The 27,791-nt window shown below is 41.9% G+C and overlaps 1 protein-coding gene across 2 annotated transcripts; it reads right to left on the bottom strand.

Annotated features, from left to right (window-relative positions):
• Positions 1-930: 930 nt before the first annotated feature.
• DAAM (disheveled-associated activator of morphogenesis-like protein) lies at positions 931-25,608 on the bottom strand. 2 transcript variants are annotated; one of them, XM_017143090.3, is made up of 10 exons: positions 25,254-25,608; positions 7,987-8,928; positions 5,392-6,372; positions 5,155-5,332; positions 4,008-4,709; positions 3,730-3,935; positions 3,146-3,288; positions 2,920-3,081; positions 2,690-2,853; positions 931-2,628 (listed from the first exon to the last, which is right to left on the bottom strand). In XM_017143090.3, exons 1-10 carry the CDS (start codon positions 25,299-25,301, stop codon positions 1,715-1,717), a joined length of 4,440 nt encoding a protein of 1,479 aa, XP_016998579.2. In that variant the 5' UTR covers positions 25,302-25,608; the 3' UTR covers positions 931-1,714. The 2 variants fall into 2 exon arrangements, with proteins under 2 accessions (XP_016998579.2, XP_070074693.1); XM_070218592.1 differs by lacking the exon at positions 25,254-25,608 and adding an exon at positions 20,734-20,784.
• Between the last annotated feature and the right edge of the window lie 2,183 nt (positions 25,609-27,791).

Below are 27,791 nucleotides of genomic sequence, written 5' to 3'. Positions count from 1 at the left end.
GGAATTCTGCATTACCTGCAGCCACCTGCTAAAAATTCTGTTCGCCTGGTACTTCGAATCTAGAGATTCGAGAGAATTAGCCGATCTGGCGGACCAATTTGACCATAACTCTCCCCCAAATTTACCGTAATCCTCGACTTGTGCGTTTCAAGACCAATTTCCTGATTTCTGATACCAGGCACACAGAAATAATAGGAGGTCGCTGCTAATTTTTGTGACTTCTCTCACATAACGGTTCTTTTTTCAAGATGGCGGCTGGAAGCCAGCTATAGACCAATAGGAGCGAAGCTTACTAGAAGACAACCGTTAGTTTAAAGGAAAGCTTAAATTAGGGATGAGCAACCACGCTGTTCTTGTGTTCGTGCTACGAATTGGGCACGATAGTCACGAGTTTGTATGGAGCGTGCCGCAGAAAGGCCATCCCTAAGTGGGAGAAGAATAAACTGATCAGCTGATCGTTGGACACCTGCTATTCGCTTCTGTTCGCCTGGTATCTGAAATCCAGGAGTCCAACCATTTCACCGAGAAAAATCTTGCCGAATGCTTCAGTATTTTGGCCATAAAAACGGGTATAATAATCCAAATATGGAGTGTCGTACCTCGTTGAACTCGTAATGAAATCCCTAATCGATCGGCATTCAAATCTGGACATTTTAGTATTTGTCAATTTTTTGGAAAAAATCATGATGTAACTAACCATCATTAAAAAAGTGAAAATTTATCAAAAAATTAATTTTCCAAAAAATGATGGGGATCGTTAGTTTATGTTGTTAGCTGTTCAAAACAGTCGGTTTTTTAGCTGTACGCCGTGATTTGTCCAAATTACGGCTAAAAAACTGCTAAAAAATAGGTTATTATTTCACTCTACCTTTTTCCAATTGCTTTTGTCTTTGTACAACTTTTGCAAAATAATCCTCGATAACATCGCAATTTTAATATTTAAACGATCAAAAAACCGAGCTTCGTTTATTTTCATTCACAATAAATGTTTATTATAATTTGTTAATGGTAAGGGTGTGATTTGCAATAGAAGATAGCTTTATCCGCATAAGGGGCGTGGTCTGTGCAAACTCCTAATGCGCCTTAAAATCTGTGTAGGTTCAATGTGGGTTCGATACACTGGGTCTCGTGCTAAAAAAAAAATCAAGAAGAAAACAAGCAATATGTATGTATATAACCTTAATTTTGAACATGACTTTATGGCAGGCCGCGATTCTCCGACTCTCCGGCGATTCCATGTGCAGTGATTATGCCGAGCTTACTCGATTGCGCTACGATAAGGATGAGTGAGCTCCGTTCGATTAGGACTCGGTGTGTACAGATATAGAAGCATATTATGGTTGCCAAATACAATTTCCAAGGTACGCTACACACAATGATCCAATCCGCTTCGATTCGATTAGATCATAACATTTTTGTTTAGACTTTAAATTACAATTACGTTTCGATTTTGTAAAAAATTTGGTTTCACGCTTGCTTTACGTTTAGATTATGTGCTATATATGTAGGTGTTTATGTAGGTAGATACATCAAACGTAGTGTATGCGTACGGGTAGTATGAGTAGATATATAAATAATTACAAAAAGTGTCTTTACGATTTAAACAAATAAAAAAAAAATACTTTCGCGCAATCCGGGGAAACATTACTTTACAGCGGGGACAGCAGAGATCTTAATCCCTCGAATCTCCTGCTCCATCCCGTTCTTTATCCAATTACTGGCGCCTCACCGTCCGCTCGCGCTCCCGCCCGCTGCTGTCCTCCCGCTGCAGGCTGCCGTGGCGCGGCGGCGAGGTGTGGCCGGTGGTGCTGGCGGCACCGCTGCCACCGTTGAGCACTCGCGCCTTGCGCGACCGCTTGAACTTGGCCATGTCCTCGCCGAACACGTCGCCGGTCCTCAGGGCCGAAATGAGATCGTCAAACTCGCCCTTGTTGTCGACGCTTTTGGCTGGCGAATCGGGACCTCCGCCATTTGGGGATCCCGACTTGAGGCCCAGATTGCGGGCCACGCTGCTCATCAGACCCGTCTTGTTCTTGCGCTCGATGGTGCGCTTCTTCAGCTCCGCCTCCTGCTTCGCGCGCTTCTCCTCCTCCTCCTGCCGCCGCCGGAAGCTCTCGTTGTCGTGCCGCGCCTCCGCAAAGGCGCCGAGGAAGGAGTCGAAGATGCCGAAGAACTCGTCCGGCTGCAGCACCGATCCATCCTCGCCGAACAGCCGGACGGCCCGATCAAAGCGCGTCTTCATGTCCTGGAACTTGTCCTCCAGCTCCGCAAAGCGCACCGATGCCTGGGCGTGGAACTCGCGCATCACGGGCAGAAAGCGATCACCCTGCTGGGCGGGGCCCGAGCTGCGATGGAACTCGATTTCGCGCGCCACATCCGCCAGGCCGGTGCGCAGCATCTGAATATCCTTGTCCATCTCGCCCAGCGACACCTTGGAGGCCTCGCGCACATGCGGTATGTCGTCCTCCAGCTTCAGCAGGTCCTTGAACTTGCGCTCGATCACCTGGACGAGGTAGTGCAGCAGAGTGGTGCCCTTGGCGGCACTCGACTTGGTGTCCGCCAGCCGGTTGAGCGAGGCCAGTCGGAAGCCAGAGGCATTGCCGCGTGCCCCGCGGTTCATGTAGTTGCCTGTGGGGGATTTGTTTGCATTATAGTGGTGTATTTAATGAGAATCTTAACAGAAGCATACCCAATGCCAGCACCAATTCCAGGAGCTTGCGCAGGCGACGGGAACGAGCCACCTCGCGCGAGGCCTCCATCACACTGGTTATGCGTGGGATCAGGTCGTTGATGGTCAGCATGAAGCGCTTCTTGTAGTGCAGACTCTTTAGCCGCTGCTCGTAGTGGGGAATCCTACAAAGGATTACAATACAGTATTACAGATTTAAGAAACCAAATAAAATCAATTAAAAAACCCACTTGGATATCTCGTAGAGGAAACGATCGGCCCGCGCCAGAGACTCAATGTCCTCGCTGTGCTCGTCCAGCAGTGCTCGCTCCTCCGCCGACGGCGTGAACTTGAGCAGCTGCTCGACCATGTCCAGCTGCAGCTGCTCGTTGCTGTCCATGGAGAGTATGGCCCTGCAAGTGCACGATAATAATCGTTAATGTTTGAGTTGTTAAATGCGGCAGCTAGCAATCCTACTTTGATATCTCCATGTCGCTCATCTTCAGCTTGCTCAACAGGATCGTGCAGTTCTGCGCCCTGCGTCCATCGATCACCGACAGTACCTTCTGCTTGGTCGCCTTGCCAGTCACTCGCAAATCCTCATAGGATCCGTCGGTGGCCTGGGGAAGGAAGGAGGAAGATGGGAAATTAGATGGATGGATTCAAAGGGGATCTCATTAGAACTTGAAAAATATCGTAATTTTGATAATTTTGATACTTTTATGTTTATCGGAACCATCGATGTCTTTCCAACGTTTTATTATAAAAATAATAATACAAATTATTTTAGCTTTTACTTTTTTCCTTTAAAACTCTGATATTATCGACATGTTTGAAAAATTTCGAAAATATCGATATTTAAAACTTAAAACATCGAAATTTTGATATTTTTATGTTTATCAGAAACCTTCAGTCTTTCCCACGTTTTTTTTTTTAAATAAAAATACTAATTATTTAAGTTTTACTTTTTTTCCTTGAAAACATCGATATTATCGAAACAATGCTCTTAAAATATCGAAAATATCGATATTTTTCAAGCTTTATATCCCATTTCCACTTACCGACACCCCGTTCTTTTGATAGGCCGAAAATAGCTTATCTATCGACTCCAGCTCCATGTTGTTGTACAGCTTGCTCTCGTCCAGCTCGCTCCACACGGTGCCCTGCAGCTTGGCGTCCGGCAACTTCGACCAGTTGAAGCTCTTCAGCGGATTCGTCGGCTGTGGCACATTCTTCTTTGGCAAATCCACTTTGGGTGGCGCAGGGGCTGTGATGGTAATCAAATATAGAAGTGGTATTAGCACACCAATTAGATAGCTAGCTATTCCGGACATCTCACCCATCGTTTGTGCCATGCTCGGCGGCGGAGGCGGGGCTCCTGGGCAGGGCGGCGGCGGTGGGGGCATCATCATGGACGGCGCCATCGGTGGCGGCGGCGGCGGGATGGTCTTGAGCATGGGCGGAGCCGGCGGCGGGGAGACGGCCCCATTGCAGCCGGTGAGACCGGCCACCTTCTGGTCGTCGGGTATGCTGCCCTCGGTGACCAGCCGCTCCAGGCGCGAGCGCTCCTGCTGCTCGCTGAGCAGGCGGTGCTGCAGATCCTCGGCCCGCATCTCCGCGGTCTGCGCCCGCTGCACCGCCTGCGAGTGCTGGGCGGACTCCTTCTCGAGACGCTCGCGCATTCGCGCCAGTCCCGTCTCCAGATCCTCCTTCTCCTGCATGCGTAGATCGAGTTCCTGCTCCTTCTTGGCCAGCCGCGACTGCACGTCGAAATTCTCGCGCTCCAGCTCGTCCGCTCGCTTGCGCGCCTGCGTCAGCTGCTCCTCCTTGACAAGGAGACGCACCAGCTTGGCCACATCGATCTGCAGGGGCGCCACGTCGGGATCGTGGACGGGCGTATCGGCGGCCAGCTTCAGCTGCTTCTCCGCATCGTCCGGATCGGGGATGAGATCGCTGTTCGGCCGCTGTTCCACCTGCAGCACGATCTGCTGGACCACGCGGTCGATCAGCAGCCAGTGCTCCGTGCAGTGGCCCGTTGTATCTGCGGGGAATAGGATACAATAACTCTAGATTAGACGGCACTCTAAGAAGAGTTTAAAAAATATCGAAATTTCGATGTTTATGGGATGTTTTTTAACGTTTTATTTTACTTTTTTTAAGTAAACCTTTCGAAATTTCGATTATTCTTTGAAAACATCGATGTTATCGATACGATATTGTATAAATATCAATGTTTATCTGATGTTTATTTCATCGTTTTATTATAAATATAATTATAATACTTTTTCTTTTAGAATTTACTTTTTTAGACCTCGCGAAATTTCGATATTTTATTGTTATCGAAAGCATTGAAGATTTTCTAACGTTTTTATAAACACGTTTATAATGCATTTTTCTAGATTTTACTTTATATTCCTCAAAAAATAGATATTATCGATACGATATTGTATAAATATAGAAAATATCGATATTCTCGATATACTTACAGGGCAGCAGGAGCATGTGCTGCAGCAGGGAGAGCATGTGCGGATAGGCGGGCGAGTGACTAAGCTTTCGACGCAGCAGCTCGAACATGGAGCCGGCGCTCTTGGTGTCCACGTGCTCCTCCTTGAAGCGCCGTGCGAACTCCTTCTCATCCTCGGCGCGCACCATCTCGAAGAAGTCCTACAGAGCAGGAATAAAAGTATTAGAGGAATGATGTTCAATCTCAGCGGAACACTCACCAAATGCCTGTCCAGCGTTTCGTTCTCGTGCGTGCGCAGCTTGTCGATCACCGGCTGGATGCCCAGCATGAGAAACTCGTACCTCAGATGGAGCCTAAAGTCGAGGTTCTCCTGGCCGGGTCCATAGTTAAGCACCGCATTCACAAACGACATGAGGGCCGTCTTGAGATTCACATTATCCCTGTACCCATAGGTCGAGCGATCCAGATCGTTGACAATGCTCTGGAAACGGGTTCGCTCGGTGGCGAACTCCTGGAAGTAGAGCATGGCCTGCAGCACCTTGCGATGGCCGCCGGGCACCAGGCACACGGCTCCCAGAATCTCCAGGGCGGCGATCTTGGTGCGTATGTTATCCGCCACCAGCGATCTTGCTATCGTATCAATGGCCGTCGGATGGGCCAGCACATGCGCCCTGCCCATCGAATTGTTCATCAGCGCCTTGATGCATCCAATCAGGCTGGTGTGCAGCGGACTGTTGGCCACCCGGATGTCCAGCTGCAGCAGAAGATCCAGCAGGGCGGGCAGCCCATCGAGCTCCACGAAACGCAGCACAAAGCTGTGCGTGGAGGTGCGCAGCGATGTCTTGAGGGCGTCCACAAAGGCGGCATGGCCATCCAGTCGATGATTGCCATTGCCGGCTGACTCATGGCTGGGCGAATCCTCCGGCGAGAGGGAAACATGCACCACCAGCTCCTTGAGTCGCTCGATATAGTGCTCGGCGGTGGGCGGTTGGGTTATGGCCGCCGCATCTGGACCATCGCCCGCATCCAAGGGCAGCTTCCTCGAGCAGTAGATCTGCCACTTCTTTTGCGCCGGCAAACTCAGCATCGCCTCCTTGTTGGGCGCCGTCAGATCCAGCTCCTCCACCAGTTCCGCGAACTTTGTGTCCAGCTCATCCACCGACGGCATCGGTTGCGTGGGCGTGAGCGTCTGCAGGGTGAACGCCCCCTCCACCACACAAATCTCGGGCGGCTCATCGTCCTGGAACGAGGAAAGGGAAAAGGAAAAGAAGAATCGATTAGTGGGCAGGTTGCTCAAGCGCAGAACGTTCTTCGTCCGTCAGCAGTGCGTGTCCAATTAGAAGGCCAATGAAGCCATTGCCCAACCTCCAAGCCAAACCAATCCAATCCAATCCCCGCCAGCTCAGAAAGCGGTTCTGCTCGCTGCGCTCGTGATTCAGTCTGATTCAGTGGGTAATGTTAAGTCCCTTAGCTTCTGCACAGAAAAAAAAAGTCGATAGGAAAAAGGGTCTATTCTACCCTATTATCAATATCAATACAAACTTGTAATATTTTTTAAAATATATTAAAAATTTCTAGGTTTGAATGCCAGTCAATTGGGAACTTAATTACGAGTTTAAAGAGGTATGACATATTTGGATGATTACTTTTATTGTTAGTCAAAATACTGATATTTTAGGGTGAAAAAAGAGGTTCAAATTTTCGCTGAAAATCGCCTTTTTTTTTTTTTGGTTTTTCAGCCGTAATTTGGACAAATCAAGGCCGAGAGCTAAATGACCGACTGTTTTGAACAGCTAACAACCTAAACTAACGATCCCCATCACTTTTAGGGAAATTTAATTTTTCACCAATTTTCGCATTTTTTATAAGGGTACCATCATGATTTTTTGCAAAAAATTGACAAAAATTAAAATGTCCAGATTTTAACGGAAATCGATTCAGAATTTAGCTACGATTTCAACAAGGTATGACATTCCATATTTGGGCTACTATTTCCCTTGTTTCGGCCAAAAAACTGATATTTTTGGGGTGGGAAGGATGGATTAAAATTTTAAACAAAAATAAACTTTTTTCCTTAGTGTTCAATCCACCTACTCCCCCTACTTTGTGGATCGTTCCCATGGCAATTCGAATTATCACCTCCTATGCAACTTCGTGCACAATTTGACAAATTCGCTGACACAGAATCTCGGGGAAGGTTGGAATTCGAATTTGACTTAAGGGCTTAAGTTGAGGCAGTGCTCGAGTGCCGGCTCCAATTTCGATTGGCAATCGGTTCTGTCTGTCGGGTTTTTAAGGTTTGCACGTGACTTTGCCTGGATTTTTCGTTTGGTTCATTTGATTCGGGTTCGAGTTCGGATCTCTTAAGTGTCACCCACAATTTCCATGTTCTAATTACATAATGATCTATTTTAATTTGGCTAATACGTAGTACAGTCATAGAAGAAAAAGTAAATAGTAACGATTTTGTTCCTTGTTCGTTTTCTATTAATATTTCTTACTTAAATTAAAGAAACTAAATTCTTAAAAAAATGTTAAAAATTTTAAAGAAAGTGCGCCATCTAGCTTTTTTTTATTTGACTTTTAAGATACTGGGTAATATTAAAAAAAAATAAAAAGGTATAAGTAATAAATATTTACGCAAAAACATAAAAAAGAAAGTTTGTTTATATTTTTTCTTCCACGTCTGTACATCTATATTCCTAGTTTAAGGATCATGGATCCTCTTAGATTTAGTTTGTGTAAAAAACTCTTTTGTAGGTTTGTAGGTTTATGCAATTAATTAATAATCTGAACCTAGTAACACTCTAAACTTTAAACTGACTAACTGTCCATCCGTCAACACGAAACATACCTTGAAGCAACCGCACCAGACCCTTCTGCCCCTGAACCCGGGCATCTTTTTCTTCTGCTGGTGTCTGTAGTGCTTCTGTAGCGGCGTCTCGTTGCTGCTGGGGCTGCCTGAAAGCCACTTCCTGAGGCCGAGACTATGGTTGTTGCTGCTGTTGCTGCCGTGACAGTTGCTGCTGCTGCAGTTGCCGTCGAGGTCCTCCTTCAGGCCAAAGGGATAGCCGAAGGTGTAGCCTAATATGTTGTGTGTGTAGAAGGAACCAACTCCGCTGCCCAGGCCGTTTTCATGTTCGGACTGGGATTGCGATTGGGAATGGGACTGTAGCGACTGCTGCTGCTGCTGTTGACTACCGTTGATGTTGCTGTTGGCTGCACTGCGTCCGCTGTACTGATTCCAGTAGCGATATAGCCCGTGAAAGCAGTTGTAGTCGCTGAGTATTCCCTTCCAGTGCTCAAAGTCGAAACGCTCCTGGAAGTTGTTGGACGAGGTGTCGCTGCCGTTGTTGTTGTTCAAGCTATTGCTACTGTTGAGGGGATGGCTGCTGACGTTGTTGCTGCTGTTGCAAGTACTACTGCTAATGGGCAGGGTGGCGGTACTTCCCCGGCTGAGGTCGCTGCAGCTGTTTAGACTGGTGATGGAGACCAAACTGCTGCTGCTGTTCTTGTAACAGTCGATTTTAGCTGTGTTGTTGGTACTATTTTTGCTGCTGTCGCTGGTTATCGTTATCTTGGTCACTCCGGCCGCACTGCTGGTGGTTGCTAGAGTAGCTTCTCCTACTCCTCCATTGATTGCAATGCAGTTGCCATTCAGGCTGGTCACCGAAGTGCCCGACGAGGAGGAGCTTCCTTCCTTGGGCTGCTTCTCTAGCGTGCTCTCCGCACTCGATTGCAGTATCTCCTTGCTGTCCGGCTCATTGATGCACACGATGGGACAAGACTGTAGGGTCTGAAAAAAGCAGAGAACATATAGAACTTTAGTACCATTTCGTAGTAGGTGAGTAAGTAAGTAAGTAATTGACCTGCCCACAACATTGTGACAGGCCGCTAATGCCGGCTGACAGGCCAAGGTGTCAGGCCAGACAAATGCACGTCAACAGGTAACTGTTGGCAACTGGCACCGCCTCATGCCAAGGCAGCAAGCCAACAAGAAGCCAAGAAAACCAAGAAATCCAAGAAAACCAGCAAAACCAAACCGAGTCATGGCAAGACCAGCCAGACAGCCTAAAGACGGGCCAAGAAGACAAATGCAATCACAAATGCAATCGCAGTTGCACACACTCGTTGATGTGCGATGGTTACTGATCCTCACTCAACCATGTCGGTTATACCCCAGCCCCAGGTTCTAACTAATGCGGCATAGCAATTAATAATTTTGTTGTGTTTAAAGATACCTATTAAAATGTAGAAGAAATTTTTTAAATCGGACTATTCATTAAAAAGTTAAGAGCAAAACTAGAAACAGCCGCTAGATGGAGCCATCAACACATTCAACAGCCGCTAGGTGGAGCCAGTAGCTTTGATGTTTGCATATTCCCAACAAATAAATGATAAATATACTGTACGAAATGAGGTCCTAGCCAGCGACCTGCACATTCCTTCAGTGAGAGAGCAAATCAACATGCACTCAAGCCGCTACAACGAACGACTACTAGCCCACTCCAATCAATTAGCTGCATCCTTGGCAAACCCAACCACAAGAAGAAGGCTGAAGCGTCGACACCCTGGTGATCTCTGGACAAGAGGACGCCATCAAACCCGCGTCCTGAGACAGTAATGTAGAACTGTCAATGTTATAAAATTGTTCTTTCCACACTCATGTTATGTTTCCAGTTATTTGTTTCTATGTTCTAAATTATGCGTTTTATAACCATTAAGTTGGTTTATCAACGCTATAAATAAAAATATGCTATATAAAAAAAAAACGAGAAAACTTGAAGATAGTTTAAACTTATTAAAGTTAATACTTTAATATTTATTTAAAACTTATTAAATCATAAATATTTCAATTTTTAATCCTTTAATAATTATTTATATTTACTATTCATATTTTGTAATAAATAATAATTTAATTTAAACTCAATGGTATTTAATTCTAAGGTCGATCAACGTAGTAAACATAATATATAGACAAATAAATAACAAGAAAGGAAGCTAGCTTCGGCCAGCCGAAGCTTATATACCCTTGCAGATCATTCCTATTAATTAACAAATCGCAAAAATGTTCAATTTTCTAATATTTCTCATTAATTTTCCGATCGTTCCTATGGCAGCTATATGATATAGTCGTCCGATTTTGATCAAATTAAAATTGAAATTCGGAAATATTTAAAAAGAGTCATATCCTAGAGTAGAAGATAATACAATAAAAACCAAAGAAGCTAGAATTTATTTCCTATTACTTTTCCATTAATTTTCCGATCGTTCCTATGGCAGCTATATGATATAGTCGTCCGATTTTGATTAAATTAAAATTGAAATTCGAAAATATTTAAAAAGAGTCATATCCTAGAGTAGAAGATAATACAATAAAAACCAAAGAAGCTAGAATTTATTTCCTATTACTTTTCCATTAATTTTCCGATCGTTCCTATGGCAGCTATATGATATAGTCGTCCGATTTTGATTAAATTAAAATTGAAATTCGAAAATATTTAAAAAGAGTCATATCCTAGAGTAGAAGATAATACAATAAAAACCAAAGAAGCTAGAATTTATTTCCTATTACTTTTCCATTATTTTTCCGATCGTTCCTATGGCAGCTATATGATATAGTAGTCCGATTTTTTAAATAATTAATTCGAAATTCAGAAATATTTAAAAAATAACATCCCCAAAAGTAGAAGGTAATATTTCAAAAAACACCGAAGCTAGAATTTTTTAAAGTTTTTTTTTTCCGATTGTTCCTATGGGAGCTATAAGATATAGTTGTCCGATCCGGTCGGCTCCGACATATATACTACCTGCAATAGAAAGAAGACTTTTGCGAAAGTTTTGTCCCGATAGCTCAAAAACTGAGAGACTAGTTTGCGTAGAAACAGACAGACGGACAGACGGACAGACGGACGGACAGACGGACATGGCTAGATCGACTCGTCTTGTGATGCTGATCAAGAATATATATACTTTATGGGGTCGGAAACGTCTCCTTCACTGCGTTGCAAACTTCTGACTGAAATCATAATACCCTCTGCAAGGGTATAATAATAATAAACCACAAACTTTCCCTCCTCACTCGAGAGGTCATCGTGGGATTTCGTGGGGGGATTTTGCTTGTCAGATGTCATAGATTACTAAAAATTAGGTTTTTACCCACAATATGCAGAGCAGAAATCAGCATATTCTGCGGCATTTCCATTTCCATTTCCACTTCCACAACAGCGTATTTTCGTATTTCGTGGGTTTCTGTTTCTGATTACTGGCAGCGCGTGGGGTGCAGACACATTTATTCATTTGTACTCGCAGGGCGACCTGAACTAAAGCAAGCCAAAAGCAAAGCGAGAAACAAACATTATTACAACTGTTGTCAAGTTGTTGGATCTGTCGTAAGTCTGCTGTCTGCGATCCGTGTGTTGCAACCGCCGCAGAACCGAAATTCAAATTGAATTCATGTGGGAGAGTTTCCCCGGTTTCCCCTCCTGTTGTTATGCAAATTGTGAGTAGAGTACTGAAGTTGTGAATTGCAATCGCATTGCACACAACACACAGCACACACCACAATCCACTTAAGACGTAATCGAGGAGTAGCGAGCACATTATGCTGATGATGGCTTATTAATTTGCTTTCATTACGCCTTTCGACTCGTTCCGAGTGAGTGGAATCCGATTTGAAGTACGAGTACGAGCTGGTATTTGGTATTTGATTTGGAATTGGAATTGGCCTGAGACTTGCTCAATGGATTGGGTAATCTGCTGGCGCTGCTCATTTTTTTATTTGCCAAAGCGAGTGCTCAATCAACGGCCATCAATCAATCCGGCAAACGGGTTTAAACCGCCTGTCCGCGGTTCTCAAACACCAAAGGATTAAAGTTAAGGCCGGTAAAAAATTTCCAATCTAATCTGAAGTCCGGATTAATTCTTAATATTACTGCAAAGCGGGTTTTGTTGTTTTTTGTCGAGAAATATCTTGAAGCTCCCCCGTTACCTTCCATAAATCTTCAGTGAGTTCTAATTAACTTCGGGTTGTTTTGTAAGTTACCTAATTTGAGGTAGACAAGAAATGCGCTCTCGCTTGGCTTAGGCTTTTCTTTAAGATTCATGTGAAATATCTTGAAGTTTCCGTTCCCTTTCATAAATCTAAGAATTTCTTGTGCCCGATTCAGTGAATTCGTTCTGATTAACTTCGGGTTGTTTTGTTAGGTACTTAGTTTTAGGCAGACTCTCATTACTCCAGTTGAGTTCACCCACTAAGCTCCGCCGGGGGATCATTTCGGATGCAGTTGCCAAGTGGCCCAGTTGCCAAGTGGCCCCAAAGCCAGCTGCTTTGATAGCCTCTGTCTCGGCTTTGTCTCTGCTCTGTCTCTTGTCTCAATAGTTTCTCGGTTTGTTGTCTCCGCTGCTGTCGTCGCCGTCACAAATCAGGTCAATGCTTCAGATTCAGATTCAGCTTCAGCTTCAGTCTTAGCTCCTCAGCTCGTGTCACAGCAGACAGCCACCAACTCCATCTCCATCTGGGTTTCCAGATCTCTAGATCTCCGTCTGGGTCGCTGTGGCAGTCGCAGTCTGCACTGTGTGGGCCAAGTCCGCTCCACTAATTAAATCCGCGCTCAGATGGCTCGCTTTTGGCCTGCGCGTGGGTCTAATTACACGCGGTGCCTATTTCTGGCATAGATGCGACGATTTTGGCCGCAATTAGTGGCAAATATTTAGACAGCCCATAAAAAAGCGTCAATAGATACACCAAAAATAAATGAGCATAGAAACTTTACTACTGGGAAACCAGAGATCAGAGGAGGTCAATTGTATAGTTGGTATGAGGTATTTATTTTATTCGTTTTATTCTAGAAATGTATATTGTTTTCGCATGTCCAGCTTAGCCTGTCGCCCATATCGCATTCATTCCCGAAAATACCCAGAAAGTTGAAAATGTAACTGAGGAGGGCACTCCAGAAGCCCACACAGGGATATTGATCATTTAAGGGCATAATACAAGGAGTCTGGCAAATAACATTCATGGGAAGTTCATTGAAATGATCATTGAGGCAGCGTTTCTTTGTTATATCTTCCGTTTGGAAAAATAACTCCAGCTCCTTGATGACCTCTACTTCCCGTTTTTCATCCTTGAACAGAACTCGTCTTCTAAATTCGCTCTTTACAGGAGTTCTAAGGGCTACATAATCCACAGCTGGCGTATATACGTTAAGGGTTTCGAAGAGTCCATTCGGCGGGGGAATTGGGAATTGATTCCAGTTCTGTTCTGTTTGCGCCGAGTTCATGGTTTTGCCTTATAAGCTTTTTTACTTCTTTGATTTTTATGTGTTTTTATGATGCTTTACATTTTTATGGAAGGTAGTTATACTTTTCGCTACAGATCTAAACTAATTATTAAACAATTTCGGCCAAGCCTGCTTAGAAAACGAATCTGTTGCACAAACTTTAACTTTAAACCAGTAAATAATCAAACACTTTCCCAATAAAATAGAAAATTAATTCCTTTCTTTTCGCATGGTCACACTATTTACCAGAACTACCACAAAAGAACAAAGAAAAATCCCCGATTTTCTTTTCATAAATTGCTGTTAAAATACCCCTAAAATATCTAGAGGCTATTTCCTGGGTGCACATTCCCAAAGTCTAATGCCCACGGCAATCGCATTTTTCACACCTGCCAACTGCCACGCCCCTGCAGCTGGGAAAGCTGAGGAAAATGCACTTCCGAGTACACCCACAAACAGCCCACCAAAACCCAAAACCACTAGGCGAACGGAGAGTCGCGTAATAACTTCATAAGCCAGAAAGTGAAATGGAAATGCAAGTGTGCCGGTGATTGAAATTGGGGGCCAGGAAGTGTTGGCGATCACGGATCTCTTTTCGGGGATTTGGAATGGCGGGGATCGGGATCAGTTCATCTAACAGCTGCCTTTTGCTGCCCTTTTGCTTGAACGACCAAACCAAAAAAATCCATCAAACGGCAACCGCGCAAACACTGCATCAACGAAAATGGGAAAACTAGTTTTTCCGCATGCCAGGAAAATAAAGAAAACATGTCGAAAGCGCGCACACACACAGCTGGCAGCCAGAAACTTTTCCTTTTTGGCAGAAAGGCTGCAAAATATCAGAAACACTCGGCGGCGACATAAGCTCATCTTTACCCACTTTTCTTTGGGCACTTTGCTTGCTTGGTTAATTATCGGTGCGAGGAGGCAGCAGCTGAGCAGCTGAGCAACTGAGCAGGCATCAATCATACGCAACGTTGTCCGTCCGCTTTCCTTGCCGGCAATTGCAATTGCAATTTTGGCCCCGTCGCACGGTCCAAAAATAGTCATTATGACCAACTAACGAAAGCGGCAAAGTGGAAATTCGAATTCGGTGGGGCGGGGGGCTTTTTGCAAATTACAAAAGGGGGAAGGCGTTGGAGATGCCGGGTGCCCGAGATTTGTGGCATTTCATTTGCAGTTGTCAGTTAATTGCCAGCATTTTTAGCGCATTTGTCAGCACGGCACTGTTGAATTGCCACATTTCTTGGTTTTTTTTTATGGCTGAGGGATGGAGGAACACAAAACATCTTAATAAGGGGAAAACAGTTGCCCAATGTTCTATCTTTTATCTGCGATAAGTAAGTGACAATATTTGTGGGCTAAGATTAAGATTAAGATGAAGATTAAGGAAAGTGGAAGATTCCGTTGCGAAAAAACTAAAGATCCACTCAAATGAAAAATAAAAAAAAAATGTGGTATTCAAAAAGTATGTAACAAAAAATTGGTTATGAAAACCCTTTTCCACAACCATATCTAATTATAAATCTAAACCAAACTCTTCATTCCTTTGATCGTTTGAACTTTGTTCTTGCTTCTTTTTTTTAGAGTGTACTTTTTAGGTTTTTGATTTGCGATTATTTAGTTTCTTGTTTTGTGGCCGATTGGCGGCAAAAAAAAAACAGCGACACAACGAAAGCCAGGCATAAAACAAAATTACAATTGCGCTGGACCGTGGTGAAGGTGTTTTAAGGTGTTGTTTACATGCAACAACAACTTGGGCAAAACAATAGCCACTCAGGGCAGCAGAAAAAAGCAAAAAAAAAAAAAAGAGAAAAATACGAAAATAAATGTAACGAATGTAATCGAGTAATCAGGCATGCGGGTGCTAAAATGACATTGCACAAGACCCACCTCTCTGCACCACCCACCCACCACCTGCTACTTCCACAATGGAAAATGAAATCGAAACCATAAACAGCGTCCACAAACCCGCATTTCCCAACTACCGAGAGCAGCAGGGGGCTAGGAACATTAAATCAAAACGGAACACGAACGGTATTAACATTTTTTTGGGGTTTTCTTAATGTATTTATGAATATATTATTAAGAAACAAGGACCTCTTTAATTTAAATTTAAAGAAAACAATGGAAATTTTGAATACTATACTAACGATTTTTCATTTACATTTTAAACTACTACTTTTAAATTGCTTAACTGTCACTGCTTAACAAATAAATAACGGTGTTGAAACCATAAACAGAACATTTTTGTATTCGTATTAAATATCTGAAATCTTATCGGTGACCCAACAATTTGGACTTGTCACACGGGAGGTTATGGACATAAACTGGACTTGTTGAAACCGACACACAAACGGTTTCCAGCTCGCTGGCTACTTGTTCTTGTCATTTCCTCTCACTGCGTTCTTTGATCAACTAATTTGGCCTACCAATTGCTAGATTTACCCTTCTAACTCCTTTTTTTTGGGTGAGCGACTTCAATCTGAGACTCTCGAACTCGACTCATTTACATTTCTGCTATTTCGTATCGCGGTTTATCTCTACCTTTTGATATTTTTGCCCGAATAGGCTGAGAATTTATGGCCAAAAGTTCGGGCACCTCGAGAGCAAAGTAAAGTCAAAGTGGGTGCAGCAGTTTCCATTTAAATGAGTCGAGGAAAATATCAGAAAATCCACTAAAACTAAATGCCAGGCAGTGTTGCTGGCTGGCTGGCAGTGGAAAATGTACGAAAAAAAAAAACGTATGGAAAAAGTGCAAGTATTTTTACAACGTTATACGGTGGTTTGAAACGAAGCGATCATCTCCTGCTGCGGGCATCAACTTTCACTAAATGCACCAATGAAGTTGTCGCCGTTGTCCGTCGCTGTCCGTCGTTGTCCGTTGTTGTCCGTCGCTGTCCGTCGTTGTTTTTTGATGGTAGATGGTGGTCGATACGGGTCAGTCAGCAACAATAGACCACTGAGGATCGATCAGGGCCCCAACCCTTTATACCCCTCCCCTTAATATCTCACCATCATGTCAAGGGTCATCGCTCATCGTTGAACGTTTTTGTTTTGCTTTTCGTTTTTCCCTGATAATCATCAAATCGGCAAAACAGCGCAAAAACAGCAAAACAACAGACAGGAGGGCCCATTCAACATCTTGGCGAACAAGTTGTTAGCGAATTGGCAAAGTGCTTTTTAATTGTGATTACAACGACCGCACCACCATCGAAACCAAAACCGAAACCGAAACCAAACCCAAAACCCAAACAAAAACAAAGTTAAGTGAAATGATGAGGGTCGGTGGATGGACAGCTGCCAAAATGGAAAGTCAAGTGCAATTGGCAGGCAAGAATGTGCAGATATAATCGAAAATGCAGACGGATCAGGAAGTCGCGTTGGTAGGAAGTGAAGCTAAATCGTAGATGAGCCATCAATTAAAAGATCTTAATGAATTATGAAATAATAAACTTTAATAGGTCCCCAAATTATCCGGCTGTTTGTCACATAAGTTACTTTAAGGAGTTAACTGAATTTTGAAGACTATTATGATGGCTTTTCAGGAAATATAAATAATATAAATAATAATAATGTGAAAAGATTTTTAAAATGCAGTTATGATAGAAAATATGTGTTTTTATTATTTCTATAAATTTTTGAACCCAAAGATAATTATAATAAAAACACCTTTTGTGTTGTTTTCCCGCAGGAGGGTTTCATCTCGCTCAAATTAATGCCCGTAAAATTAAGCAAAGTTGAAATTTTTGGCCAATTCGCATTCAGCACTTCGAGGAGACATTTGGCTATGAAACCGAAAACAGAAAACCCAAAACCCAAACCGAAACTAAACCTGGGGACTGGCAATCCGGCAATCCGACTGACATTTAAAGTTTAAGAGGCCACGAAATGTGCTCAAGGGAGGGGCCTTCGCCCCCCCGGGGGCCCAGGGGCGCCCCCTATCGGCAGATATTGGTGGGGTAATTATAGACCAATAATGGGCCTAATTGGTCGGGCCACCAGCACGACTAGTGGGAAGTGTTTCGGCTCGACTGACTATTAGTATTTGTATCAGCAGATGGACTCGCAGCGGCCTTCAGATTCCGACGGCAGAAGACGGAAGAACTTGGAGTCGAAGTCGAAGGCTTCGAGACTTTTACTAAATCTAATTTAGTCTACGGGCTAAGGGTAAGGGGAAGTTGTTGCCTCGAAGTGCAGCAATTAATTACCCGGCTAACACACTGTTCCCCAATGACTTCGACTTCCATTTCCACTTTGAACTGGCCACGATCGTTGGGTTCTATATGCTATGTAGATACTACATACTATATGCTACGTTTACACATCGGGGGAGCACTTATTTATTAAGACAGGCTAGGCAGTCTAACACCCCCAAGTAATGCACTTTGCTAGCCAACTTGAAACCAGTTTGCGAATCCAGCAATCCAGCAATCCGACATCTAAATGAGTCTGTTGTCGGCGGTATCTGTAAGATACTTTGCTAGCCGCTGTGCTTGAGTCTTTTGGCATGGGTTTTCCGACCACCAACTCCAAGCGCTTTGTTTCATTTTCGTAATGACATTTATTCCGCATTCTTGCAACTTGATTTAGGCTTGGTGCCTGGCTTAAGCTAGCTGTAACTAACATAAATAGCTGGAGCTCTGCTTCAGGTTTCAGCCGAAATCGTGCAAAATTCTCTTCTGTTTAGAAACTAGAAAATCTCAATAAACAGCTGCAAAACGTTGATGGTCCTTCTATATAGTATGTTTATTTCAGAAAATTATTGAAAATAAAAACTGTTCTTTTATCGAATAATAAGAATACCGATATTTAACAGTATTTTGGATTTTGATCGAAATTTTATCAGAATCTTATCGATAATATCGATGCTTTATTAGTATTAATTCATAACATTTGTATAGGAGGCAGAATATTATAATACTTTTGATGATGTCACGATTTCAAACGCCAGGATTTCCAATTGATACGATTACAATATTCAATAAAATATGACAATAATTTTCCCTGCAATTTCCGCTGTAATTTTCCGCCATAATTTTCGTTTTGTTATGTCTTTGCTTTGATTTGCTTGGCTAATTCGAAAATCGCTACTTTACGGCCAGGTATTTTCTTTTATTAGGGGTCAAAAACAAGCAGGGGCGGCGGCAGTGGAGGAGGGGGCGTGGCATTTGGCACTTGTCCGAAATGTGTCGTTGGGTTTTTGAAATTTTTATTTCGGATTTAATGGTGGCTTACGTAAAAAGCAAGACATCGAAGACTCTTTAACCAGCAAAGAAAAAAAAGAAGAAAAAAAAAACACGGCTACAACGACAACAATTGTTGTGCAATTTATCTTTATTTAATTGAACTTTTACTTTCGTCGTCGTTACCGTTGGTTGTTGTTGTTGCCGCCGTGCTCAGCGAACGCGTTTCATAAATTGCAAATAATTTTTTAACCAAAATCAACTTGATACAATAATAAAAAAGAAAATAATCGAAAAAAAAGAGATATCCAGGCGGATCAGGCACATGCATACGTATATATATGCAAACATATTGGCAGGGGAGAGGTATGTATGCTAATCCGGTAAATCAATTGATGTGCGCCGCAGGCGCTTATAAAAAATCGATATAAATTATTAATTCAAAACAATGCAAAGCCAAAGAGCCAGAAAGCTAAAAAGCAAAAGCCGAATGAAAACGAATCTGAAAATAAAACATAAAACGAAAAAAAAAACAAAAGCCGGCAATGGCAACAGAAAGAAAAGTCTAAGAAAACTCCGCTCGAAAAGCAAGTTTAGTTTTTATTCACCTTTGCGTTGGCCATTTAATTTGCCTAAACGAGAGGGGCTAAAAGCCAAAGTAATTGATGCTTTCAATTTGCAGATATTATATTCATCGGATCATTCGTTCAATTATAATTATCCCCTCCATCTCTCAGAAAAAATTATGGAAATTCAAGAAGAATCGTTCCCAAAGTCAAGACAAAATAGCTCTCGGTTTTGTTTTTCACACAGAAAATTAGATAGGAAATTTAAGCAGAAACGTTCTCAAAATCAAGCCAAAAGAGCTCTCATTTTTTTTTTCGAGATAAATCGGATTTTTAAAGTAGAGTTGAAGTAGCTTAGTTTTCGTTTTTCGAAACTAAAGTAGACTTGCAAATCGAGAGCACTTCATCGCAATTTAGAAATTAAAATTGTTTTACTTTCAAGATCGAAAGAACGGTTTTGAGAGCTCTTTTTTTCGAGTGTTATAGAAGATCGCATTTAAAGTTTACCCCTTTCCCAAGCCATCCATCATTACTGGAGGTCAGTTTCTTAGCCTCCAAAAAGGCGATGAATGGGAATGGGATGAATGCGTTTCATTAGCTTCACTTGTTCGACACGTGCCTCCTATCACTCTGATCACCCATTTCACTGCGCTCCGTAGAAAGCAAAAGTTTAAGTTAACCGAAAATCGAAAAATCGAATAAACGAAAAACAGAAAAACCGAAAGCAAAGCCCAAGTATCTTGACCCTCATTAATTCAAGTAAGCCGCCAAAGCATTCGCAAAAAAAACAAGCTGAAAAACATAAGAAAAACTTGAAATTTACAGTTTCAGTTTCGATTTCAGTTTTCAGGTGGAGATTTTTTTGATTTTCAGCTTCAGTTTGGGGATGGGAACTTCGCGCCACTCTGGGCGCTGCAATTAACATACGAAATTTATTTAAATTCAATTTTTATTTCTCGCCGGATCATTGGAGACCAACTCCACTTGGCTTCTTCTTCTTGGTGAATGTTTTCACTTTCGTTTGGCATCCGAAAAATCCAAAGTCTGCCGTCTGCAGTCTGCAGTGTCTGGGCATCCGCCGGCAACCTGTTTTTGGCCTGACTGACTGCCCGCTTGCCATGATTATTGTGATTATTGGCCGGCGGTCGGCGGTCGACGGGGGAAACTCTTTGGTTCGAATCTGAGCGAAACCCCAAAACACACAAATTGAATACGAATACGAATACGTTTACGAAAACGAAAGTGAAAATGTTTATCGAAATAGAAGAAAAAAAAAGCAGGGGAGGGAAAATCAAAAGGCAGAAAACAGAAAAAACAAAGCAGAAGATCTCGCATAGATCGTGAGCTTCCCCGTCCCGCATTTCCTAGCCGTAAATTAAGTTGGCAATTTCTTGTTTTGTTTGTCGGTGAAATCTGAAATCTGCCTGACAAAGAAAACTCCTGTGGAAAGTGGTTGCTGGTGCTTATTGTTGGGGGGACTTGAGGGAAATCGAGCTTGACCTTAAACACCTCTACCCATAACCCATAGCCCACATCTAAATCTCCCCCCCAAAAATCCATTGCTCACCTTGTTTCGACGCGGCGGCTTTTTCACTACTTCCATATTTCCTTAACCAACTTCCCATCCCCAAATTAGTAGAAGAACTGCTAGAAATCTTTCGTAGAGATTCGTATCTTATCCGACTTTGGCCCAGAACGTACTTTTATTTGCCCTATTTTGCATGTTTACACCGAGTTTTGACACTGACAATGATAGGCAAATAAAAACCAAGAGATATACAGAGATTCTCGGAGAAAGAGTAAAGGAAATCTTATCACAACAAATACTGAAATAAAAATACTAAGATAAATGCTGTGTGGAGCAAGAACATTCTAAATTCGTTAAAGTGAGGGAATTTTGTTTTATTTATTTACAAAACCGTAAGCTTAAAGTTACAAACTTAAGCTACAGTCAGGTTTCCTTATCAAAAATAATGCTTTCGGAAATTTTCTTGACCACTTAGTATAATCCTACACAGAGAGAATTAACCATGGCACTCAAATTGAGAACATAAATTCTTAAAAAAATATTTGGTCTTTATAATTTTTAGTCTTTATAGAGTATTTTTTCCCCAAAATGGAAAACAAATAAGGGGGAAATGGGTTCAAGTTTTACTGTTTTATAAATACTGAAATTAAGAGAGTCATTATTTCTTTATTTTTTTCTCTATGTATGGCTGAACCAGGTCATTTTCATCAAACTTAATAATTTGATATATAATTGTTTACTTTTAATTGTTTAATTTATTTGCTAGGACAGTGAAGATCCACAGATCCCCATCCGATGCACGGACAGATGCGTTATCAGCTATCAACTATCAACTTCAAACTCTAGCTGGTCAGCTAGTTAAGGCACTTTCACTTGCCAAAAGGCGAAAACAAACGAATTATGTATTTCCAGTTGATTAGCCAGGTCGGCTGCGAGCTGAGGCTAGGCTAATTCATGTCCGCATAAATTTCAATTTCAATTTTCAAACTCTGGAAAGTTTCGTAGGAGCGTAGGTGTAGGTGGCCCGCAAATGGATCGCATTACATGCAGATACTTTTGTATCTTTTGCCATTAGGTTTGATTAAGTAAGTCAAACAAGACTTGGATTGGATTGGCTTGGATTGGAGTAGAGTGGTCTTCGAATCCAAATCGGATTGGATTCAACTGGAGTGGGGACTTCACATGCAAATCAGCCAGCGACCAGAGACAGGAAATTATTACAGTGCCCCCGACTACCGACTCCCGTCTCCCGAACTCACAACTCACAACACACTTTTCCCAGTCTCGTTTTGGTGCTGCCTGGTTTCGCAGCGATTCATTAGCATTACACGGCTTCCGTATTTGGGCTACGAAAATGTATATACATATGGTATAATAATAATTATGAGCGAGGCCTATAAGCAATAAGATATATGGCTATATGGGTCAGAGCTTCCCGTAAAACTAGCCGGCGATATATTAATCCGTTATCGTGATATAGAATCAGCTTTCTTTGATGTGGTGGTCACCACAGTTGAGACCTTGGCGGTCTGTCTGGGATTACCTATAGTATGGATTACAAACTATTATTGTTATTTACTGGCGCTTTGGAAAAACAAAACAAAGGCATAGTATAATTATATAGTAGATCATTTTTGTTATCGAGTCAAGATCTTACTATAGTTTAATTTACAATGATTATAGCCTTCTGACACCATCTTTAATTTCTAATAACCGACTGGATTTATTTGAAAAAGGAAGAATTAATGTAATAAATCAAACTATATGTAGTATATAGATTTTATATGTTTTTATCGCGTCAAGATCTTATTATAATTTAATTTTTAATGAGTATAGCCTTGTGACACCTTCGTAAATTTGGAGTAACAGACTAGATTTATTTGAAAAACTTCTGTGAAAAAGGAAGAATTAATGTTATATATATTTTATATGTTTTTTAATATTTAATTTTTTTTTATCATTAATTTTTTTTTATAGAATAAATCAGCTAGTCTAGTTTTTAAGCCAGTGTCATGAGGCTATAATCATTGTAGCCGCCACTTGAAAGTAATTGGAGGTGAGCAAGTGTGAAGCCATCGCTTGAGATAATTTAGCTATCCATCCACTGACTTGGCCCACATTCCGCGAGCACTCGCACTCAGCACTCCAATGCTCGTGAGAATCGAGTTCGTCTGCGTCTGCTGGAGACTGAAAACTGGAGGATAGAGACTGTAGACTGGAGGCTGGAGACCCCATAATACTTCGTGGGCTAGGCCAATGTCAGGCCTAGAATCCAAATCCGAATCCGCCAGGGGCTTACGTCATAAATAAAGCGACCACAGGCCAGACGAGACGAGATTCGACGAACCAGTACAAATACCCATACCAATACCAGTTCGAAATCGGGTTTGGTGGCACTTGCAGATGCAGAAGCAGATGCAGATGATGCAGATTATGCAACCTGTGCATTTTGCGGAGAAAGCTCAGCCAAATTCTAGTGCAGATTGCGGTAGTTGACATAATGTCAGAACGGAACTTGCCGTTATTGGTTATTGGTTAGTAGTTAGCGGGATACCAGGTATATATGTAATCCCCTAGCTGCACCGCAAGTGCAATTCCATGTTCCAAGTGCCATTCATTCGATTTCCTTGAAGGTTCACAGAATGTCGTAGGCCAAGCCTAGCTTTCGCTACACATAAAGTGCTACTGAAATTCTGTGTCTCAAGTGGGACTCAAGTAAAAAAAATAGCATAAATAGAGCGTAGGACAGGTGATATTGTGACATTTACCAATCGAGCAAAAAGGTGTTGTGTCATTCGAGTTGTAAAGGTGTAAAATATGCGGATAAATGCCATTGATATTCGGCCTTGATATTCAGTATTTGTTCTGGATAATAATTCCGTGGGCTATAATGAAGTTATTACGATTCTTATGATTTCAAATGGTAAGGAATTATTTATGAATTAAAAAAAATATATATTATCTATTTTAAAAGCAAAAACGAGACCAAAAACAAATCTCTAACTCCCCTGCTAATTTAGTTTATGCAATTCAATAGCCAAATGCAATAATGGCTCGTTAATCGAGTTATCGGGGAGTAGGTTATCGGATAATCGATTCGGTTCGAATTGCAACTCCTCTATCCTTTAAACTGCATTCACCATCCCCAATCCTCCATCCACCGCAATCGAAGCTCGTTAACGGAACCATCATATAGTGATAGTGGATGGAAAATGGAGTGGGGAGGTTTGGTATGGGGTTTTGAAACGGAGTTTGAGTGGATTGCTCAACTCTCACCCCGCGCTTTTACCGCCTCATCAGCATTTCTACACTCGCCACACACCACAAAAAAAAGGCAACCAAAAATTATTACTAATTAATTATTGTTGCACAAATTTATTTACCCGATGCATTGCACCTCCAGTAAATGTACCCCTCTATATAATTTGCCACTTGTTTGTTTTTCGTTTCGTTTCATTTTTGTTTTATGTTTGTTATGCGGTGCGCGGCATTTCGTCAGCTCATTCAATTGAAGCTCATTGAGGCGCACTCAAAATCATGGGGTGGGGGTATGGGGATGTATGGCGGCCAATGGGCACTCAATTTCGCTGGGGCGCATTTCACTTTCATTTCTACACAATCAAAATGCGTCGAGTACCCGGGCATCCAATGGGGAGGGGGTAGGGGAAGGGGAAACTCGGAGGGAGGGGAAGTGGAGAGGAAAACTGAGGCGCAAAAATTTCAATTTCATTTTATTTATGAGTGACCAGGCGACACTTTTGAATGCAAATGACGCTAAATTGTTGGTCAAGTGAGAGTGCTGGTCTGTCCTACTGTCTCTTTTCTCCTAACCCCTTTCTAATCGCTCCCCCCTCCCTCCCATTTTTCGTTTGCAGGTGGAAAATCTTACAGGAGCATAATAATGACGAGAGGAAACAGAAGGATTAAACTTACAATAATGAAATCAGGGTTACGAAAGTTAGGGAATCGATTGCAAACTGGACACAAAAAAATCGATTGGTAAACGATAGAATTTATCCACACACACACTCTCAAATAACAATGTAACATAGAATACATTTTTTTACTATTTATGAAAATATTCAAGTTTTAAGCTTGTTTTTTTTTTAAATAGTTAAAAATTATTTACGAAATTTGCACGTTATGAAATACATTATAAATACTTTTATCTTCAGTCAACTAATAACTAATAAAAAAAATACATCGACAACTCTTTAAAATGGTAAAGTTTTGTTTTTAATAGGTACTAGACTATCCATTAAACATTTCTTAAGATTTTGCAATTAACATTATTTTATTTATTTTTTATCTTTCAATTTTTAATTACAAATATTTACAAGAGATGACACCCATTTCATTTTGCAATTAGCTTCGGTAGACAAATAATTATATGAACAATCATTTATCTTCGCCCTGTTTATCACAAGAGAAGCGAACCGGCATTGCTTTTACCGAATTAACCGAATCAAATTCGTGTGAAAGATGCACTCTTTTTGCGACCCAGAGACCTAGAGAAAACCTAGAGACCCACACAACCCACAACCCACAATGGAACTCACCGTGTTGATCTTATCCATTAAGACGCTCATTTGATTCTTGCCAGACATTCTGAGGCAGCTGCGTTTTCCGTACTACAATTTTTGAATGGAAAAACTATAGCCTAGTGTTCTTTTGTATTTTTCTGCCACAGATTTGGATGCAGCACCAATCCACACACATCACGCACTGCACATTGCCAATTCTCCACTTGGTGTGAAAAAAATTAATCAAAAAAAATATAGAAAACGTATATATTTAAAGTGGAAAAGCACACGCGCGCGCGTATTTCCAATTTTTCAATTTCAATTTTGATTTTGATAGTTCGTATGGGTGGTTCGGGATCTCGGGATCCGCTCGCGTGCGTTCTTATCGACGGCTGGCAGCGCATTGAACGCAAGACGTGCCCACGGCAGCGGCGACTTGACTTGACTTGGCTTTACTACTTGGCCAAAAGCCGACGTCGTCGTCGTCGTGAGCCGAAGAAGTTAAGTTGGCCAACGGAGACAAGACAGAGTGGCAGCGACAGGTGCCAAAAGAGAGCGAAAGAGTGAGAGAGAAACCGGCTTTGGGGCTATTCTGCTGTGCTGTGATGTGATGTGGTGTGCCCAATGCCAGAGACGCCACTGTGTCTTGTTATCCCTCCATCCCCCTTCCCCCTTATTTTTGCCTTGGCCAACGGATTGGGGCCGTCTTGTTGTTAGTGGGTGGTGGGTGCTGTCTCCAAGATTTCATGGGCCTTTCTTGAGCCCAAAGAAAGGGTAGTACATTCCAGGCGTACGCGTACAAACAAGGGCGGCACTTAAGAGTACACTGATAAAAATGACACGTATACTATAGTAAATCCAAATATTTCTTATAAAACTTAACAAAGACTTTAAAAAAAGGAAAAGACCAGTCCTGAGATATTTGATCTTTAACGGAGGTGCTCTATGTTGTGGGTGTGAAAACGATGAGCCAACTTTGGAATAAACTAACAGTAGAAAATAAAGGGATCTACAAGATTTAAGGTTATATAGAACATTCTTAGCTAAAATGGGGTATGTAAGTACTATTATGTGCTCAAAAAACCATAGGAAACCCATGGTACACCAAAAATCTATTCCCTTTCAATAAAACAGAGAGGATAATCAATAGCCCACAGTAAAATATAGTTGTAAGCAGCCCCAAACAAACTGGCAAATATAATCGAACAACTTAATTAGCTCGGGCAAATCAGCCACAAACAGCAGACAACAGACAATTGCAAGTCGCACAATAAGTTATTCAGAAACAGAAACAGAAACATGCACATAGCCATGTTCGCCAGTAACTTTGGCAATTGTGGGCTTTGTGGACTCTCAAAGCCAGAGTCGAAATCAAAGTCAAAAACAATTTAAGGTCGTCACAAGTAAAGTTTACTTTTTTGCCCCTCTTTTGTTTCGGTTTTTTGCAAGTGTCATGCAAAAAAGCAAATATCATGGCAATACCGCCGTGTAAAAATACCCCCTCTTCACTTCCCGATTCCCCGATTCTCGTCTCGTTTTTTATGTAACGGTCCTTATTAGAGTTTTTTATACGGCCGATCATTGGCCAAATGCCGAATATTGACGGTCATTCAATTTAGCGCCAACAGATTGTGGTGGCCAACTGTTCTTCATCTTTTTTTTCTGGCTCGCTAAATTTGTCTTTTCTATGATATTTGATACCCTGTAGTTTATATGCTATATGCTAGACCTCCCTTTTGAAGGAAGATAATATGATCATAAATATCAAAGCTATACTATATAATTATATGATTTTTATAATATTGAATTCGAAATTCTACAGAATTAGAAGATAATATGTCAAAAAACACAAAATCTGTAGTTTTTTCTTAAATGTTCTTCAATTTAACAATATTTTTCCGAGAGCTATAGGATATAGTTGACCGATCCGGCTCGTTCTTACTTATATAAAATCAACTATAGGGTATAATGTAAATCTATACACTTTTTAAAACCTTTTTTTTCTAGATTTATTTGGCATTTTGGTTTTGCTGATCATTTATTAGACTTCGATGATGGCTTTTCAGGTTCAGTTAGCGGCCAGGCCACTTGGGCAACGAACCCTCTTGTGGATTTCTTCTTACTCACCTGTTACGTTAATTGGCTTCGTTGTTGGGCTTAGTCTTTGGCTGCAAGTAGAAGAAGTAGAGACCAGCGATGAGGCAAATTAGTTGAAATCCGTCATAGTCATAGGAGAGTCTCTTCCCCTGCCCCTCTCCGTCTTCCTATTGATTAGATTAATGCAATCTTCCCAACCATTTCCATTTCCCATTCGCAGGGCTCTCTGCCTTTTTATGGGCGTTGTTGTGCCAACTCATCCGAAAGCCAACACGCTTCGATCACAATTACTTGGCCATTATGCGATGCGGCCAGATGCCAGACATAATTTCCCATTAGCAGTCGTTTTTATAGATTGGCCAACGAAAGCGTAAGCATGAGCCCAGGTGCAATCACTCAAAGAACCCCCATAACCCTTCCCATTTCGCACCTAATTAGATTTGTTTTGGGCCATTAATTTTGTGTTTCCCTACAAAA

This window comes from Drosophila takahashii, chromosome X (assembly GCF_030179915.1).
Source record: "Drosophila takahashii strain IR98-3 E-12201 chromosome X, DtakHiC1v2, whole genome shotgun sequence".
Classification (NCBI taxonomy): domain Eukaryota; kingdom Metazoa; phylum Arthropoda; class Insecta; order Diptera; family Drosophilidae; genus Drosophila; species Drosophila takahashii.
The sequence above is the reverse complement of the archived record's forward strand: the minus strand, read 5'-3'. Positions and strand labels throughout refer to the sequence as shown.

What these genes read in the sequence shown, in the direction of transcription:
- DAAM (XM_017143090.3), bottom strand. Translation starts at nt 25,301, where the DNA reads ATGTCTGGCAAGAATCAAATGAGCGTCTTAATGGATAAGATCAACACG. An exon ending in TCTGGTGCGGTTGCTTCAAG is followed by an intron (nt 6,373 to 7,986) that starts GTATGTTTCGTG and finishes TCCTCGTTCCAG; the next exon opens with GACGATGAGCCGCCCGAGAT. An exon ending in AAACGCTGGACAGGCATTTG is followed by an intron (nt 5,333 to 5,391) that starts GTGAGTGTTCCG and finishes CCTGCTCTGTAG; the next exon opens with GACTTCTTCGAGATGGTGCG.